The 19,721-nt window shown below is 41.0% G+C and overlaps 1 protein-coding gene across 1 annotated transcript; it reads left to right on the top strand.

Annotated features, from left to right (window-relative positions):
* The first annotated feature begins 1,399 nt into the window (after nt 1-1,399).
* AQP9 (aquaporin 9) lies at nt 1,400-19,408 on the top strand. The gene is made up of 5 exons (XM_073303760.2): nt 1,400-1,526; nt 5,157-5,294; nt 9,905-10,023; nt 12,437-12,654; nt 17,972-19,408. Exons 1-5 carry the CDS (start codon nt 1,448-1,450, stop codon nt 18,171-18,173), a joined length of 756 nt encoding a protein of 251 aa, XP_073159861.2. The 5' UTR covers nt 1,400-1,447; the 3' UTR covers nt 18,174-19,408.
* Nucleotides 19,409-19,721: the final 313 nt, after the last annotated feature.

Below are 19,721 nucleotides of genomic sequence, written 5' to 3'. Positions count from 1 at the left end.
AAGCACTCATGTGAGGGCTTCCGCTTGCCCACACATCCAAGAACAGGGCTAAGATAAAATATTCACAAGTGGGCAGATTTTCAAACCGCTCAGTACAGAGCAACTCCCCTTTGCTCTCAATAGGAGCAGTTGGGTGCTGAGCACTTTTGAAAGGGTAGGCATAGGTGTTAAAGGAAAGAGGCACTCATTAGTGAACATGTATAACTATTTATTTTTCAGGCTGTTTGCACAGGGAAACAGCAAACAGGTAGATCTATTTGGCTGATTTCTCCAGAACTTTCTCCAGCTTGTCTCCTTCCAACCTAGGCCCACAATGTAATTAGTCCTGGTCTTTCATTCTTGTTTCTGACCTTCATTTATGTAACGCTGGATCTTTCCAATCATTCCAACCTCTTCTCTATACTGTCCTGTCCATTTTATGGACACCTGGCATTTTAAATAGTTTTACATGATATTCTAGCAATTCACATTCACACAGAGTGTTGTCTGATCTCAAGACAGCATTACATAAGCACACGATAAAATCTCCAGAGATTCCTCTTTTACCTGCTGGTTGAACAGCGTAATCCAGAGTTTCAAAATGAAGTGACATGCTATGAAACTGTTGCGATATATTTCACAATTTTTATCATCATTTTCTCATTGTTTATAATAACCGATTGGAACTGAAATCTTCCCAGACAGAATGATCTTCCCCAATCAGCACCCATCCACTGGAGTGGACTTGTTTGTTTTGGGAGGTGGTCTTCAGAAAGGGCAGCATTAAAAGGATTTAGTCTGAAAGAAAAGTCAAAATCAAAATATAAACTTGAACATGTTTTACACAATAAATCAAGCTGAATTTTGTGAGGGTGGTGCACTCGAAGGTGTGTTCCTTTCCAGTGACACTCAGCCCAAAGGCTCTTGTGCAGGCTCCGCACTGGGCTGAATTTCACCAACAGAGTTCAAAAGCATTTTCATGGGAGAGACCATATAAAATACTATGTATATGCAACATAAGTTGACCTAGGAGGCAAGAGCTGGGTTTGCTGCCTTTTAGTGAAGCAAGAAGAGAAATGTAACATTGTCATAGCACTTTGTCTTCCAACCTAGACATTCACTTTTATTCCATGAATACCAGATCCTTCTCTGTTATAATCTAGGACATTGGTAGATAAAATTCCTACCCACAACAAGCCATGCTTTCTGCCACTGAATTGAGGGAGATGCAAAACCAATGCCCAGCACAATTGAAGTACTGGTTGTCCACATGCCATTGATTTCAAACACTTGCAATTCTTCACCAACATGCTTCCCTTGCCATTAAGGCAGCACGCAGGAGTTACAACTCTCCAGGAAGATCTCATTTACCACTTGGCGCCAGCACGCTCATGTTTTATCTTTCCCTTATGAACTACAGGCACTCGGATGTGGGTGTGTTGCCCAAGACGTCCTTAGCCGAGGGGCCATGGGCGGGACTGTAACAGTAGCCGTTGGATTTGCAATGGCAGTCACCATGGCAGTGTATGTATCCGGGGGCGTGTCTGGTAAGTCTTTTTTTTTTTTTTTTTTTTTTTTTGTGTGAAGCATGCATACCACAGCTTTCACAGATTTATATATAGTCTAGTTTCATGGTATTCTTATCAGATACACATTTAGCAACTTCAGGTTGCTGTCTGCACCATTATAGCAGAGCGTAGATCAGATCTTCCATTAACCCCATCCCTCCCCACACTTTCCTTTTTCAGTATTTAATAAATTCAGCCACCAGTTTCCATTCTGAACCTAAACACATAACACTAAGGCCCCTCAGAAACCTGGTACTTACAATAAGTGCTTTGCACCAGGTCAGAAAACAGCCAAGCCATTGCCCTGAGGTTTCCTCAACAGAGAGGGCTCCCTGGATAGCACAGGAGCCATGTTAGGGTAATGGCCAGGAAAAGCTGCTAGAGTCTAGCGATGCCCAGCTACTACAATGATTCCCAGCTGGGCACAAGTTAGAGTGACCCTGAAGTTGCTCTAACTTGTACCACTAGCCAGCCCTACGATCAGGGATGTATAAAGGTGACATACAGATACCTTTGCCATCCCCTTCCCCATGTCTGCAGCACGGGGAGCCGAGCCAGACTACAGATCTAGGTCTCACGTCAGTAAAGTGTCTACCTCCTCCTCCCACCCCCAAGATTTGTAAAATAATGTCAGTTTGGTCACTTTTAAGAATCAGGCATGACAGAAATCAATAAAATAATAAGAAAAGGAGTACTTGTGGCACCTTAGAGACTAACCAATTTATTTGAGCATGAGCTTTCGTGAGCTACAGCTCACTTCATCAGATGTGAGCTGTAGCTCACGAAAGCTCATGCTCAAATAAATTGGTTAGTCTCTAAGGTGCCACAAGTACTCCTTTTCTTTTTGCGAATACAGACTAACACGGCTGTTCCTCTGAAACCTGTCAATAAAATAATAATTCTCTTCTTGTACTGAGAGACTTTCCCTTTGTTTCGCTGTCTACCTTTGAGGTAACTCAGTACAGTACCAACATGCAGCACATTTATACCTTCCCATTCAGCTCTGACCAAATTGATCCTGGGAGCGTTTGTATACCTGCTTTCAGCTCGAGTGTTTATTCTGAGTTAGCTCTCGCCCCTAAAAGGGAAGCTTGGATTTTTTGTCTATAAGCAAAATTAATTGCCAGTGAAGAGGAGACTGCCATGGTTAAAGTTAAAGGGTTCCCTTGCCCTCTAGTTTCGGTTGAGGAAACTGTGACCACTGATAAAGAGGGGCAGTTCAGCCTAGCAATAAGCATGTAAATCTAGTTGCCTTGGAAGGAATTGCTGTGGCTGTTTGTTTTCTCCTCTCTAGTGTGTTTTTACGCAGACAATACATTGAGATAACTGACTGAGAGGATGTTTCTAGGTTCATACCAAGAAGTGGTTCAGTGTATTGTGAAACAGCCAGATCTCATTACCTCCACTCAGACAGATAAGTCAATAGTACCACACCAGCTTAATTTGATAGTACAATATGTCGGAATGCTGTTCTAATCTGAGCAAGGATTAACTACGGCTGTTCCTTGTGATGTGGATAGGGTTCAGTTAGGTCTTCCAATGCAGCACTATGAAAATAATCTGGAAAGCACATCTCACTTTTTGTACCTTTAAAGGATATTCATCTGAACCTGTCTAAAATATATGGGGCTCGACTGTGGCAAGGTTGCAAAGCTTTTTCTTTGAGAAGGGATTCTGTATGCAGCAAACTTTCTCTAGGAAAGACCAGATGTGTCAATAGGATGCGACAACCCAACATCTAATGATTTGTATATGTAGTAGAATATCTGCCTCCACATAGCCTCATTAATAAACCCTATGGCTCACTGGAATCCTGCATTCCCATGGCTAAGTGCTGCTGACATCCTTCGCATTGGTACTTTAGGAAATTCTAACTCCCTGTATCATATGGTTAAAGGTCTGGATAATCTGAGCTTTCTTCTAGATGCCATTTTAAGGGAATTTCCCTTTTCCCCACCATTCTGGGGCTGTCCACATCCCTGTCAATGCCCTGAGAATTCCCCTCCCCACACTTTTTCCTCATTTCACTGTTGATGCTTCCCCATCCTTCTGGCTGAATTAGAATGGAAATTACACTTTCCAAAGCCTGTCAATGCTGTTATTTCGTCATTTGAAGGAGCAGCAAGTGGCTCAAAGACCAAGAATCTTGAGTCTCCCAAGTCAGTGGTAAATCCACCCAGTAGACTAGCCCATTGCAGATCTAATTTTATCAGCCATTTCTAATGAGCTCCTTTTCCAGGTTATAAGCATCTCCCCTGCATGTACTCGCTAAGAACAGGTTGGGGATTGTTGAAAGAAAATAAAATTCTTCCTTTCAGATAGAGTAAGGAAAAAGAAAGAAAAGACAAGAACATATGAAATTCCACATGAAGGATTGTTAAGTTCCAATCCATCTATTAGCTCTATGATGAAGAATTAGAAGAATTCATTCCAGATTGATGCCACTAGGTGACAGTTTTGGAAAGGATACAAGGGACGTCTTTATCCTACTTGTTATCTGTGTTTATCTGTTCACATGTCATAGGTGCTTATGTTTCACAAGAAGATAACACAGTGCAAGTAAACATGGAAATAGGAGAGAGACACCCTTTCTCCATTGCTATCCTTTGACAAAGGTCACTTTCTTATATACATATTATCAAAGACAAAGGCCATCATGTTTCTTACCTCAATATATCCCTGAATGTGGCTTTACCTGGAAGTTACCACATGGCATGTTCTACATTGTAGCAAAATCCAAATTCATCATATTTATATTTTAGATATCTTGAAGTCTACTTATTACAGTAACTAGAAATATGCATTTCTTAAGAATCTACTGCACATCCAGCAATAATGAGGTTTACAAAGGCATTCAACACTTTTCCCCAATGCGGATGAAAAGGTGTTGCGGGAAGTGGATAATACATGACATAACAAACAACATGATTCAGATGTTGATAATGAAGTTGTTACAGTAAACTCAGCTACTGGAGAAATCTCGTCCTTCCTAAATATCTGGGTACTTACATGGTCCCTGTCACAAATGCATCTGAGCATTTCCGAAATATTTAAAAATAGATCCCTCTGCGTCCACAGGGTCACCCCAGCAGCCCCCTGACCACACGCCCTCCTGAACTCAGCATAGGAGTGTGGTGAGGGGCAAGAGTGTGTCTATTCACTGGTGATCCCTAGATTCCAGATAGCCTCTAGCCAGCACACCTGAGCAGTCTGAGGTGATTTTACTTAATGCCAGGGAAGGCTCAGTTCCCATCCAGCCCCAGGATCAAAGAGGGCAGCATAAAGATGACTTAATGCCACCTTCTCCTGAGTGCAGCTCAGATGTAGCCCAGAATCCAGATCAAGATTAGCAGCATGACCAAGTCAACATTACTTCTTAATCTTAATAAATGCTTGGGAAACAGAATGAACAGTCAATAACATTCTAATGAGACGCCCTCCCCACAAATACTGAGAAGAGTGAGCTGTAGCAAAATAACCCCATTGCCGAGCAAACCTAGGCACATAGTCTAGTGTTCAAAAGTGCTCACATTTTTACAAACACTCCACCTCCTCCTATTTCTCTGTGTTGTCTATATTATCGGTATTATTTTGTGATTTATTTTTCAGGTGGTCACATAAACCCAGCTGTTTCATTAGCCATGTGTGCAACGGGAAGGTTGAAATGGACCAAATTACCTTTTTATATATTAGCACAATTCCTGGGAGCATTTGTTGGAGCAGCCGCTGTCTTTGGGATTTATTATGGTGAGTATATAGTAGACACACCTATAGGACTTGCTAGAAGTAAGGAAATCTCTGAGACCCTAATGCTTTGATGAGTTCCAAGCAGGCACAGAGGTCTGCCACACACCGTTCATTGTGGGACTGGGGCCTATGTCACAAAAGAGAAAGGAAGAACTAAGGGGGAAGGCTCTGACCTCCCAAGTGTTCGACAACACTTACATTTCAGAAAACAGAAAAAGTTCTGAAATGTAGGAAAAATGACTCATTCTTGGGAAATTAGATACTCTAAGAACATATTTTTTCTCACAAAGACTTTTACTTATTTAATTCTTAGCATGTATATAGGGCTCCTCCTCCTCCAAGGACTTTAGAAATATTAAAGGACAGATCCAACAGCCCTTATGTGAGTAACACCAATGGTGTTCAGTGAGACTTCAGAGTAGGAGATGAAGTCCCGCCTGACTAAATCTCATACCACCTCTTTGAGCTAGGTATTAACCCTATTTTATAGATGGAAACTGAGGCAGAGGGGTTAAGTGGTCACATATTAGAGGCAAGACTAGAATGCAGGAATTTCTGACTCCCCACTCTGTCTGGGCCATATTGTGGTATGATAGAAAAATAAAATGTCAGATTGGATATTTATAGGCTTCCCTGGCTAGATAAATCCTCCAGGATTAGGTCATTTCTTTAACCTCTGATTTTTGTTTAAAAGGACTCACGCCATGCTTCTGTGGTCCCATCCTTAATTCTGTTGATCTCTGTGGGTGTTTTTATTTCATTAATGCTCTTTTTCTTTGTTTTCTGCTACTGTCTCCTAGAATCTAGGATTACAGGAATTCTCTTTTCTCCCATTTCCCTAGGCCCTGTACTATCTCTCTCCTTTAGTCCTCATTCAATCCCTACATCCATATATGCGCCTCCCATTATACTATTGCTTGTAATTCCTGAAGCCAGGTAAACTCTTCCAAAGCACCAAAGTGACTTAGGAGCCCAAGTCTCATTTTAAAAAAGTGATTTAGGCACTTATGTGCTTTTTATCATTTTACCCCACATCACTTGCCTGTGCTATTTTCTTTCACCACCAATGATGTCCCAGAGAGAGATGATACTTCACACAACAGAATTCTGTGATAATTTGACTGATGTACATATGGAATTTTTAAAGATATACAGAATTAAACAAAAGTAGGGCACAGTTAAAAAGTTTTCTTTTCCCTTTTTATTAGTAGATAGTTGTGATGGAACCATCCACCAATGAGAAGGAGGGAGCCCGAGGGGGGAAAACTAGTCAAGAGCTAACCCAAAAGCCATTCACAGTTAAACTAATCTCAACTCCACACAAACCTAAAACAGAAAAAACAACCATGGGGTGTAGATGGCAGAGTTGTTTTTTTTCTTTAGCTTGGCCTTTTATTTCAAAAAGTAGAAACCTGGGCACTCTTACCTCTGAGAAGTTTCTAAAACCATTTTGGGTCTCCCCGGCTCTAGCCAAAGCCAGCAATACTTACCAGTGACCTCCATTATGATATAGGTGAGACTATTTCTACGCTCACATAGCATCACTTGAAGGCAGGAGTGTGGCACAGAAAGCAATGCTCAGTTTCTTCTCATTGTTTGTTTTTCATGGGTGCTTGGTGCTGGTGATCCCTTCCTTAGAATCACAGAATATCAGGGTTGGAAGGGACCTCAGGAGGTCATCTAGTCCAATCCCCTGTTCAAAGCAGGACCAATCCACAACTAAATCATCCCAACCAGGGCTTTGTCAAGCCTGACCTTAAAAACTTCTAAGGAAGAAGATTCCACCACCTCCCTAGGTAATGCATTCTAGTGCTTCACCACCCTCCCAGTGAAAAAGTTTTTCCTAATATCCAACCTAAACCTCCCTCACTGCAACTTGAGACCATTACTCCTCGTTCTGTCATCTGCTACCACTGAGAACAGTCCAAATCCATCCTCTTTGGAACCCCCTTTCAGGTAGTTGAAAGCAGCTATCAAATCCCCCCTCATTCTTCTCTTCCGCAGACTGAACAATCCTAGTTCCCTCAGCCTCTCCTCATAAGTCATGTGTTCCAGTCCCCTAATCATTTTTGTTGCCCTCTGCTGGACGTTTTCCAATTTTTCCACATCCTTCTTGTAGTGTGGGGCCCAAAACTGGACACAGTACTCCAGATGAGGCCTCACCAATGTCGAACAGAGGGGAACGATCATGTCCCTCAATCTGCTGGCAATGCCCCTACTTATACATCCCAAAATACCATTGGCCTTCTTGGCAACAAGGGCACACTGTTGACTCATACCCAGCTTCTCGTCCACTGTAACCCCTAGGTCCTTTTCTGCAGAACTGCTGCCTGGCCATTTGGTCCCTAGTCTGTAGTGGTGCATGGGATTCTTCCGTCCTACGTTCAGGACTCTGCACTTGTCCTTATTGATTTCTTTTGGCCCAATCCTCTAATTTGTCTAAGGCCCTCTGTACCCTCCAGCTTATCTACCACTCCTCCCAGTTTAGTGTCATTTACAAGCTTGCTGAGGGTGCAATCTACGCCATCCTCCAGATCATTAATGAAGATATTGAACAAAACCGGCCCCAGGACTGACCCTTGGAGCACTCCGCTTGATACCGGCTGCCAACTAGACATGGAGCCATTGATCACTACCCGTTGAGCCAGACAATCTAGCCAACTTTCTAACCACCTTATCATCCATTCATCCAGCCCATACTTCTTTAACTTGCTGGCAAGAATACTGTGGGAGACTGTGTCAAAAGCTTTGCTAAAGTCAAGGAATAACATGTCCACTGCTTTCCGCTCATCCACAGAGCCAGTTATCTCATCATAGAAGGCAATTAGATTAGTCAGGCATGACTTGCCCTTGGTGAATCCATGCTGACTGTTTCTGATCACTTTCCTCTCCTCTAAGTGCTTCAGAAATTGATTCCTTGAGGACCTGCTCCATGATTTTTCCAGGGACTGAGGTGATGCTGACTGGCCTGTAGTTCCCTGGATCCTCCTCCTTCCCTTTTTTAAAGATGGGCACTACATTAGCCTTTTTCCAGTTGTCCGGGACCTCTCCCGATCGCCATGAGTTTTCAAAAGGTAATGGCCAATGGCTCTGCAATCACTTCTTCCTGGTCAGGCAGGGTGCCAAGGTGGCAACTTGTTTTTAGATAGTTAACACGCTACAAACTCACAGACAGAAAGTTATGAATCTCCCGCCCCACCACATGGGCAGTGGAGGGTGGCAGACTGGCTGAAGCAAAAGGAAGGTGGAGCAAGGGAACTATTTAGGCAGGTTTCCATGGCCTTGGAGCCCAGCCCAAGTTTGACCCAGTTCTAGTAAGAGCTCATTCCAGGTTAGGATCCAGGCAGAAAATCTGGAAAGCTGGATCTTTAGGACCAGAATTTTGTTACCTCAAATTTTATAAGTCAAATTACAGAAAGCTTTACATTAAAATACCTTATTTTGATACATATAATGGATTCCTCATTTCTTTCCCCACAACACCATACTACAGCTGTAGTGTAACAATAAGATATTCCCTTCTCAGCCAAGATTTTCAAAACTGAGGGGTGTTTTGGATGTCTGACTTGAGACACCTTAAAGGGACCTGACTTTCACAGGGTGGGTGCTTAGCACATGGTGATAATCAGGTCCCTAAAAGGTGTCTCAGGTTTAGCACCCAAGAATCGATCACAAGTCACTTTAAAAAAATCTTGGCCATCATGAAGACCAATGCTAGAAGTGGTAATACTTTACGTACAGATAAAAAGATAAGAGAGAACTAACCGTGTTCTGTCTGCTATTTAAAAGAAAAAGTACGTTGGATGACTAGGAAAATGAGAGAGCCATTTCTTTTAGGCTTTAGCCCTTCTTTTAGAAGGGACTATAATTTGGGAAAGGAATGCAACTCTGAAGACATTGGTAAACACTAAATTAGATAGAGAAATTAAGAGTAATAAGGCACCAACTCCCATGCCACCAAGCAGGGCCTTCCAGGGAGCTGAGCTCTTTGGCTGGGGAATGGCCACATCTGAGAGAAGTGACTCCCTTTTCCACGCTGGCAGATGTTCAGGTATCAGAAGAAATTTCTGGCAGTTGATTGAAGTAAAGCCCTCACACAGAGCAGGGAATGCAAGCTCTTTTGGGGCCAGAGATCTCTCAGGAGCGTTCCTTCACCCCAGCAAGGAACTGTATAACATAATATAATGAAAAAAGTAATGTGGCATTATTCCCTGGCTGCTGGTAACCTGAATGGTTTTACAACAGTAAAATCAGAATGCTGCTGAAATCGGATATCTGAAGATGTCATGTCAGGTCTAGAAACATTTTGCAGAACAATATAAATGTTTTCAAGACCAGGAAACTTTCCCAAGCACTGGTTTGGGGCAGCAATCAGAAAGAAAGAACACATGAGCCTGGATTTGAAAGATGGAACGTAAGAGACAAGAGGTGCACTGCAGTGCCTGAATGCACAGGAGCAGAAATGAGACACTGTGGAGGTGGTTTTATCATTCCTCAGCCATAAATAAAACAGGATTCAATAGTTTCCAAATGAGAATGTGATGTGCAATTCCCACTGTATGTAATGTTGATAAGTAAGCATAACCAGGCAATGGATATGTTTTCTGTAGATGCATTCATGAACTACAGTGGTGGAGAGCTTATAGTTACAGGATCTAATGCAACCGCACATATTTTTGCAACCTATCCAGCTCCACATCTGTCCCTGATAAGTGGATTTGCAGATCAAGTAAGTACACAGAGAAAAACAAAAAAACCTAGTCTTGTTACATTTGTTGTCTTGATTGTAGAAACAAAATGTTGAAAAACATAAAATTGGCCAATAAAAAAACCCAACGATTAAAATTCTAACAACTGTGGCCAAGTTTATCATTTTGGTCACTCCTTGTTATGCATTATAGTAATGACAAGATATGACCGTTTGCAGAGAGAAAATTTCATTCAGATTGCAATAGGGTGACCAGATGCCCCCATTTTATAGAGACAGGCCCGATTTTGGGGTCTTTTTCTTATATAGGTTCCTATTACCCGCCACCCCGTCCCGATTTTTCACATTTGCTGTCTGGTCACCCTAGATTGCTAGCAAAACTCTTTAAAATTGCTCTTTCCAGCTGTGAGAGCCATGTTAAAACCCAGGTAACAGCTATTCTTATCCACACAGTCTTTGGAATTCTTCTACTATTTTATGTTTGTCAGTGTATTGAGCCAGATCCTCAGCTGATGCAAATCAGCACTGCTCCCCTGTCTCCAGGGGAGTACACCAATTTATACCTGCTGGGGTTCTGGCCCATTTGGTACATGTATGTTATCCCTTGCTAAATAGCAGTTTACCCCTAGAACCACAGTCATTTATTTCTTACCTTTAACTCCCTCATAGATGCCTCTTCACCCCACTCCGCACAAATTTTTGATGATTAAAGAAAAATTGAGAGGATCCACCAGAGCTATCAAAAGAATGGAAATTCCATTTGGTGAAGGATTTTGAAATTTTCAAAACATGGCTTCATTTCAAATCTGAACAAACCCTGAACATTCCAAAATTCTGTGCAAAAGAATTTTTTTAAAAAATTGTAGTGTATTGATCAATATTTTGCAACAAAGTAAATTTTTATTTTATATTAAATACATGACATGCCAAAAAATTTCAAAATGAAAAGTCATTTCAAAGCAAATAAATAAATAAATAAATAAATAAATAAATCTTTCCAAAAATGTCAACATTGGATGTTTTGACACTGTCAGAACTCTCCCACCCCTCCACCCACACAGGTTTTTCTCCAAAATAAAATTTGGGGACATTGCCCAATTTTCCAAAGTATTTTGATTTTGTCGGAACTGTCTTTTCTCACAGAAAACTGTTTTGTCAAAGTTTTTCCATGCAGCTCTATTAAAAATTATGTCATAAATCATATGCACAAAGGGCCCAAATTAAGGTTGTACAGGCAATGAAAATTCTGGCATTTCCTAACTTTTGAAAACTTTTGAGTGCTTAACTTAGTAAACATATTGTTCTTTAAATGTAGGTTTTGGATGTAATACCAGAATAAAGGTTCTCTCACTCTCTTTTTTTAAACTGTAAATTTAGGGGAGTAAGCTGTATCTGCATAAGTCACCTTTATACTGGTATATAAAATTTACCAAATTAGGAGTTGTACTAATTTAATGATATCAGTAAAAAATATCACACTCTTAACCAAAATAGCTAAATTACTACAAAAACCTGATTGTAGATGCGTCCTCAGACACTGGGGGACATCTCTCTTTCTCTCTCTCTCTCTCTCCTGCTCCACTTGTTCAGGCTTGTAAACAAATCTTGCCACTTCCTTCTCTACATTTCTAAGATTTGCCCTTTGCCTTCTGTTTAGACAGTCTCATCCTTTGTGTCTATGTACACACACACACTTTACATAAAGTTAACTAGAATCAAGCAGAGCTACTTGTGACTGTATGAAGTACTCAGTGGGTGGGAAAGGTGATTTTTCTTCTTCAGAAGCATCCTAGACAGCAAGTAAAGCAACCCTGGATACATTTCCAGGTAAGCACACTGGGCTGACTAATGCAAGTTTTGCCTGTACAGAGTCTGCAGGATTAAGCCCATCATCAGCAAATGGTTCTGTAGCAACATTTTTAATATGCATGGATGTTGCGTTTAAATAGTCACTTTGACTGACTGTCAAAATGTGCAACAGGGACTCTGAGCAAAGCAGAAATATGAAGCAATTAGTTTTGTGCGGGCAAAATCATTGCATAAAGGAATGTGATCTACCAGGTACCAGCAGCTTCAGTTTACATTGCATTTCTCTGCTTGCATTTTTCAGTATTTTTTTATCTATTATTGCTCGGGCACCTTTCTATTATGTGTTTGCAAATGATGAACATTTGGGTGGAGTTGGATTTTTTTTATTTTGGATGCTTACTGCTAATAAGGGACAAACCAGACCGTATTCCTATCACCTTGAACTATAGGGACAGTGGGATCACAACTGGGCTGCTCTGTCCTCTCTCCGTAGTGGAATGAATCTGATCATCAAATCCAAACTTCACCAAATTTGGGGGAAGTTCAGATTCTGATCCAGAAGGCCCCCTCTTTATTTAGAGCTTATATATATATTTATTCAATATATTTTCTTTTCATTGGACAGGTGATGTCAACAGCTCTTCTTGTTCTGATTGTCTTTGCTATTTTTGACACCAAAAATATGGGCGTACCAAAGGGCTTGGAACCAATTGCAGTTGGACTTCTTATCCTTCTGCTCACTTGTTCTTTGGGAATGAACAGTGGCTGTGCCATGAACCCAGCGAGGGACCTAAGTCCAAGGATTTTCACAGCTATAGCAGGATGGGGTTTTGAAGTATTCACGTAAGTAATTCTTGCATCAGTGGGATGTGAATATATCCCTGTTAAGTGTTCTGCTGAATGATTAAGACCCTGATCAAGCCTGGTACTTCAGCACATACCATACTCACCTGCATATGAAATAATCCCAGTGAAGTCTATTCATGTACTTGAAGTTTGACATGTGATAAAGTACCTTGCCTTAATGAGATTTTCGGCACATCTAGAAAATAAAACTTGCATTTCCTCAAAGACCAGGTACAGTTTCAGACAGACTCTCCTAAAATAGTATGGGGTCTCAGATAACACTGCAAATAGCATAAAGGAAATGCTTTCTTCTCTCACGACAGTTTTCATAAAGAACAAAAACTGCTGTAGAGAGTCAGCAATTAGTACAGTGATAGGTGCACTAAAAGCCATAGCTAGATCAGACAAGGTGGGTGAGGTAATGTTTTTCATTGGACCAACTTCTGGGGGTGAAAGAGACAAGTCTCCGAGCTTACACAGCGCTCTTCTTCAGGTCTGGGAAAGGTAAGAAGAACTCTGTGTGAGCTCGGAAGCTTGTCTCTTTCACAGAAGTTGGTCCAATAACAGCTATTATCTCTCCTACCTTGGCTCTCTAATATCCTGGGACCAACCTGGCAGCAATAATGCTGAAAACAACATAAATAGATCAGGCTGATTTGGACTGTTATTTGAAAGTTGAATGCATGTAATTGCAGAAATATGAAAAATCTAAAGGCCTGATTTTTAGGTTGTGTGATGCCTCCTTAGTTTCATGTTTCAGCATGCACTCTCAAATCCCTGGTTTGTACACACTGAGCTGGCTAGGCACACAGTTAGCCATGTGCACATACCAAAAGCAAAGCTCACCTGTAACCAGTTGTATCCAGGTGCCTCTTTTGTACATACACAAACAGCACTGTTTTCAAATGTTTCTTCAGGAGCAGGCTCCTCTGGTTGGTTAGTTTTGTATTGCTAATTATTTACAGGTAGGAATCCCAAGTACTCACCACAACTGCTTAAAGCCCTTAGATATCTACAGGATAAATATCCAGAGCACCTAATAGTCCATACAAAGACATTTAATACTACTACACAGCTCTTATGTAGCAAGTTTTTCTATCCATAGATCTCAAAATATTTATAAAAAGAGGCCAGTATCATTACCCCATTTTCCAGACAGGGAAACTGAGGCACAGAGTGCCTGTGAAATGACTTGCCCAGGGTCACGCAACAGGCCAGTGGCAGAGCTGGGAATAGATTCCAGGTCTCCTGAGTTCCAGGCCAGTGCTCTATCCACTGGACAATACTGCCTTCTAAAAAATGGAGCACATGCAATGTAAGATTTCATATCCGGGAAAAAAACTTTCATTATAAATAGGCAATTTTGCTGGAGAAGGTTGGGAAGCCTTGTCATACAGTAATCTAATCATAGACTCCCTAGGAACTCCCCTCTCCTCATATGAGGTGTCATACACATTTATATTTTAAAATCTACAGGAAAACTATGCTGAGAAGAAAATGCATTCGTTACCTGTTTCAGATCATTTCTGCTAGTGTTGCTTGGGATTTATAGTCAGGTGGGAAATATATCCACACTGAAAAGATCATATTGAGCATTTAAAAGGGAGAGCACAGAATGTCTGGCAGCAGATCTTTGAAACCACAAGAAAAAATAATCTGAGCAGTCTTAGAGACATATAAATTAAGTAGGACATCTTCCTCTCTGTCCTCATTTACCCTACAGCTGTAACTGGGGAACCAGTTACAACATGCTTGTTCCCTTACCCATTTACAACATAGTTCCAAGTTGGAGTACAGAAAGTTACATAGAGTGTTACATAACTGGGCTAAAACTTAGGTACAGTATGTTGGTTGCAGACTACAGATAAGGTCTTGAATATGCTGAAGTTTGAATAATATTGTAAGCAGGTCAGTGGCAGGATTTCTATAATCATTGTGGACAGATTTGGTTTTGCCTAACCCATGTTAGAAATGTGTTGTCAAACCATTCTGTATATTTCAGAGGGGGACAGAGAGGGTTGTCTGTAGTACAGTTTGGATAACTTACTCAGACAAGTAGGTCCTATTGAAGTCTACTGTCTCAACAGAAAGCCAAAGTTTTCAAGTTTATCCCTCTGAACAGGGCAATAATGCTTAACAGCCATGCTTAAACATGGTTTCCACTAACAGTTCTGGTTACAGTGGGGGAGGGGGGGCAGAGATTCAGATACAAATGCTCAACCTTGCAGTTGATTAGCTGGCAGGTTAACAAAATGTGAAGAGGTGATGAGCGACATTGCTACAGATGAGTATTTTGCTACAATATCTGAAACTATCTAGCAGCAGTGGAATTTTCCCCCCCCTGTGTTTATCATACCTTCCTTTTTAACCAGGGCCCACGATGATTCCGAAAGGCTAGGTAAGCACGCAGTGTTTCCTTTAGAGATATTAGCATTTCACTGACTAGCAGACTGAAAGTTCTGTATGAGCTGTGCGGCCAGTACTGTTCCTTTCAATATTACATCTGCAGTGTATTTAGACTCCCCTGAAACTGCCTCTGAATTCCTTTAGAGAGACAAGGTGGGTGAGGCAATGTCTTTTATTGGATCAACTTCTGTTGGAGAGAGAGACAAGCTTTCAAGCCACCCAGTGCCCTCTTCAGATCAGAATTCCTTTGTGTTGGGTTTTTTTTTTAGTTATATTGTGTAGTAATAGTGCCCTCTGGTGGCTAGCTGCAAGAGATCAGTCCTGATATTTCCATACTGAAGCTTTAGGGATTTATCATCTATCAACTTCTCCTATTTAAAGGTTATAGGTAGCACTCAGATATCTACTGCCTACACACATCTCTGTTGACATGTCTGGTTTGAATGATGCAATTACCAAACAGCATTAACTAAAACCAGTTCTGTTCTGGAGAAGTCCAGAGGAACTACATAAGGCAGTGATTCCCAAACTTGTTCCGCCACTTATGCGGGGAAAGCCCCTGGCGGGCCGGGCCAATTTGTGTACCTGCTCCGTCCACAGGTTCGGCCGATCGCAGCTCCTAGTGGCCGCGGTTCATTGCTCTAGGCCAATGAGAGCTGCTGGAAGCGGCGCGGGCCAAAGGATGTACTGGCCTCCGCTTCCAGCAGATTTTCTGCTTTGCCCAGTTTTGGGTGTAGCAAAGTGTGGAGCTATTACTGAGCTAATTACAGCTCCCCAAAGGACCACGAACCAGCTGGAGATGACCAGAGTGCAGTGTATTTCAGCCACTCCTGCTCCTCACCTATACCATGCTCCCTGAGCCAGAGGCTGCAGAAAAGAAAGCATAGGCATCAGCTTTGTCAGCTCTGCATCCACTGTGTTCTCTTTTGCCCTGAGCTGCAGCAGAGGTAACTACCTGCAAGCTCCCTTAGTCTTCAGTTGCATGAATAAAGTGGACAGAATGTGTCCCTTTAGTAGTAATGGTAGAGAAAATACTTTATCATCACAAAGACATAATTGGATGATTTCCTTCTGACCTGGCAGCACAGCTGTATGCTGGGCAATAGGAGAACTAAATGTGCATCAATGGAGCTAAGGGATGTCACAGAGTACTTGTCTCTGTTTCAGTGGAGGATGACAGAAGGTAATGGCAACTCACAAGTCAAGCATGTCCTGATCTCCGTTTAGTTTTGGCATCAGCTCCAGGGCAACTGCTCTTGCACCCTCCTAGCAGGAGGGAAAATGCCAGAACTTCAGTTGTCCAGTGCAAGTAAGGGCCATAATTTAGAGAAGATAAAATAGAGAGCACCAGGGTCCCATCTTCACTGGCTTTGTTTGGAACAGCGACATGCACACACATGCAAGACACAGTTGGAGTTTTGCATGTGTAGATCAACGGCACAAAGACTACTGAGTACACCTTGTCACAGCAATCCAGAGCCCAGACGGCCATTCAAGTCTGAGCAATGAATGGAGCCAAAACTCAGTGGGACAATGTCAAGGACTATTTTGTACCCTCTAGCAAGATCTTAACAACTCCAAAGGAGGAACTCCAGACTATGGCATAAAGACTGAGTAAAGGAAGAATAATTTCATGAAATGGACATTGTGAAGACTGCAACAAATACCACTGTACTTGTACTGTGGCTAAACATAAATTCACTTCCACATAAAATTATGCTGTCATGCACTGAGCAATTATTTATATAATTTTAAAATTAGATTTGCCATTGTTTGTAGTAATCTCCTAGAATCGTCTTCCAATAAAATCCTTTCTCAAATTAATTTATCTTTTTGTATTTGGGGAAAATACGTTCCCTCTTCATTTCCAGTATGCATTAAATGTAAGTGACTCTTTTCTCCTTGAGAATCACATCTTCAATTGATATATCATGTTATTGAGCCAAAACAGCTCATTATACCAGCAGAGTTGAGTATATCATCAGAGCTCCGGGACCAGTGCTCAGAATTAACTGCTGCTGTTAAGTGAATATGTCTAGGATACACACATATAGTAGCTTCCTGTATTACCCATAGACCCAGCCCCATTGAAATCAATGGCAAAATTTCCATTGACTTTAATGGAACCAAAATTTCACCCTTAGATTCTACAAGGGTTTCCATCAGGGTACTGCAATTATAATACGGCTCAGTTTTAGGCCAGCGTCTTTTTTAACTATTACTGAAAGAAAACCTCACACCTTAAAACAGAGATAATAAACTTCCTTACGAAACTTGAATCTTGACCACTCTAGTCAAGCATAATATACTTTACACTTTAGTATTTTAAACTATACTTTTCAAGACACCCATAACATACTACGCTTCTCAAGCAAAATATTATATACTATGTGAATATAGGGCCTGATCCTGCAAATCATTCCTCATGTAAGCAGAAAAATTGAGACATACCTGTGCAATCATCACACTTGATGTTTCCAGCTGCCCATTAATGTGTGTTCATAATCTGACAATGTAGTGCACAAAATGTGTGTCATTTAATTTCACTACAAGCCAACAAATTTCAGCTTTCCCAAATTCCCCATCTGCTAAGGGTCTGGTAGTTAGGAAGCCTATTTTCTAAAGAACATATACAGTAATCGACCTATGGCCCAGGCGGTTGTTAGTATATTTCAACCAGAGTGTGCGCAGGAAGATAATGGTTGTCACCAATCTACAGAAACATTAGGTCAAAGTAAACATTTACCACAAGATATGATACAAAAACCTCACTGTGATAGGCATTCTAGCTATACAAAATATTGCAGTAAAGTCAATACCACCATACAGTGTTTATAACTCAGCTGCCAAACAATAGATACAATATTAGCAACACAGTGAACCATAATTCTGTTTTTCTTTCTTACAGGGCTGGAAATAACTGGTGGTGGGTTCCTACGGTTGCACCTATGATGGGAGGAGTAATTGGAGCTGTTACCTATATTATTTTTATTGAAATTCACCATTCAGATACACAGCTGGAAGAAGACACGGATATGTATGAGAAATATGAACTTACCAATATGGAGAAAGAAGAAAGAATTTGCGATCAGCACCCTGTTCGGATTTAAAGCAGAATGACTGTATAGGCCATTCTGCAAAAACTGTGCCTCAATTAAAGTACACACTTCATAAGTTACATGTGACCTGCACAGAAAACAAAGTCCAAAAAGAATTTCTTCCCCTGAAGCAGATTATTTCAAAATCTGGGACTTAAATTACTTACTTGCTTCAGGGAAAAAATTGCTGTCTTTTTTTCTGTGGTTTTCAGGTCAAGTTTTCTCCTCGATGAAATTGTAATGGGATGATACACTGACCTGCTAATTCAATCCATACAATCCATAAGTCAAGTGATCTAATTAACCATTAATGGATGAGGCACTGTGTCACAAAACTGCCTGCACAGAGATAGTTAAGTGGTCCAGTGCTGCATTATCATGTAAAGAAACGATTTCACTCATTACAGCCATTTATTAAAAAAAGGCATGTGCTGAAAAGATTATGCGTTAGGAAAAATATCAGAATTGCCCGAAAGTTAATTGAAGTGGTTTGTACCTAATTTTGTATCTGGATATTAACTGGACAGCTGTGAAAGGATATGCAAGTGGTGAGGATTGAGAAAAGATAACATGTTGACAAAAGGTGAGAAATCTCTGTCTTGAGCTTTAGTCCAAAAAGACAATATTGATACTTTTGCTCAGCTTCTCCATAGCCATAATGCTCCAAGTAGGTTTTCAAACCCTTTGATTAATCTTAATGGAATCTATTTAAAACCGAAACTAGATTATTCATCCAAATGTCTCTTGCTGTGTTCTCTGGGTGAATTTCATCCTTGCGCAGAGGGCCAGCAGCACAACGCTTACGCAATGCAGAAAAGTCCTATGCACTACTTACGTTCTTAAGAGGCCTCGTGTGGGCACTCTGTACAGGCCTCGTGTGGGCACTCTGTACAGGATGAATTTCATCCTCTAAGAGGGAGCAATTTTTTGTTTTGGTAGCTTCAAGTCATCTCACAAAAACAGTCATTAAAATTAAAAATAGGTCCAAAGCCAGACCCTAGTTTCAAACTGCACTGAGCTCTGAGATCCAGACTGAGTTCAAATCCAGACAGCGTGCTCTCTCTCTTGAATGAAGATGGTTAGATGTATTCTACTTCCACACTATTTAGCTTATGCTAGTTAGTATCATTATCAAGTCCTCACTTTGAAAATCCAGTTTCCTGTTTTATCAATGTAAATTGAATGTGTCAAATTAGCTCAATGCAATCTCTAATTTTTATATGGCTGTTGGTGGTGATTGTGAATAAAGAGACTTCATGTTCAAAAGCCATGTTTCAAAAGTCGGTTATCAGCTCTATTCACTCATTTTAGGATATTATTGTTCCCTATTTAACGTCAATCCATCCTCTAAATCCACAACATTTTCTCCGAAGTATCTACACTGGGGAGTGCAGAACTCTTTTTATGGCCAGCCACTCCAACAAATGACAAACAGAGGTGGTTTTGAAAATAACGTGGCCAGAAGCCTTCTCCCAATTTCCAGAGGGCAGGTCTGTTACTCCCCCTCCTTGACATAATATGCCAGTAAAAATCAGAGGCCCAGCACATGGCAGCAAAAAG

This window comes from Lepidochelys kempii, chromosome 10, assembly GCF_965140285.1.
Source record: "Lepidochelys kempii isolate rLepKem1 chromosome 10, rLepKem1.hap1, whole genome shotgun sequence".
Taxonomy (NCBI): Eukaryota; Metazoa; Chordata; order Testudines; family Cheloniidae; genus Lepidochelys; species Lepidochelys kempii.
The sequence above is the reverse complement of the archived record's forward strand: the minus strand, read 5'-3'. Positions and strand labels throughout refer to the sequence as shown.

Coding starts and splice junctions, on each gene's coding strand:
- AQP9 (XM_073303760.2), top strand. CDS start 1,448: ATGGGCGGGACTGTAACAGTAGCCGTTGGATTTGCAATGGCAGTCACC. Junction 5,295..9,904: donor TGTCTTTGGGATTTATTATG/GTGAGTATATAG, acceptor TGTTTTCTGTAG/ATGCATTCATGAACTACAGT. Junction 12,655..17,971: donor TGGGGTTTTGAAGTATTCAC/GTAAGTAATTCT, acceptor TCTTTCTTACAG/GGCTGGAAATAACTGGTGGT.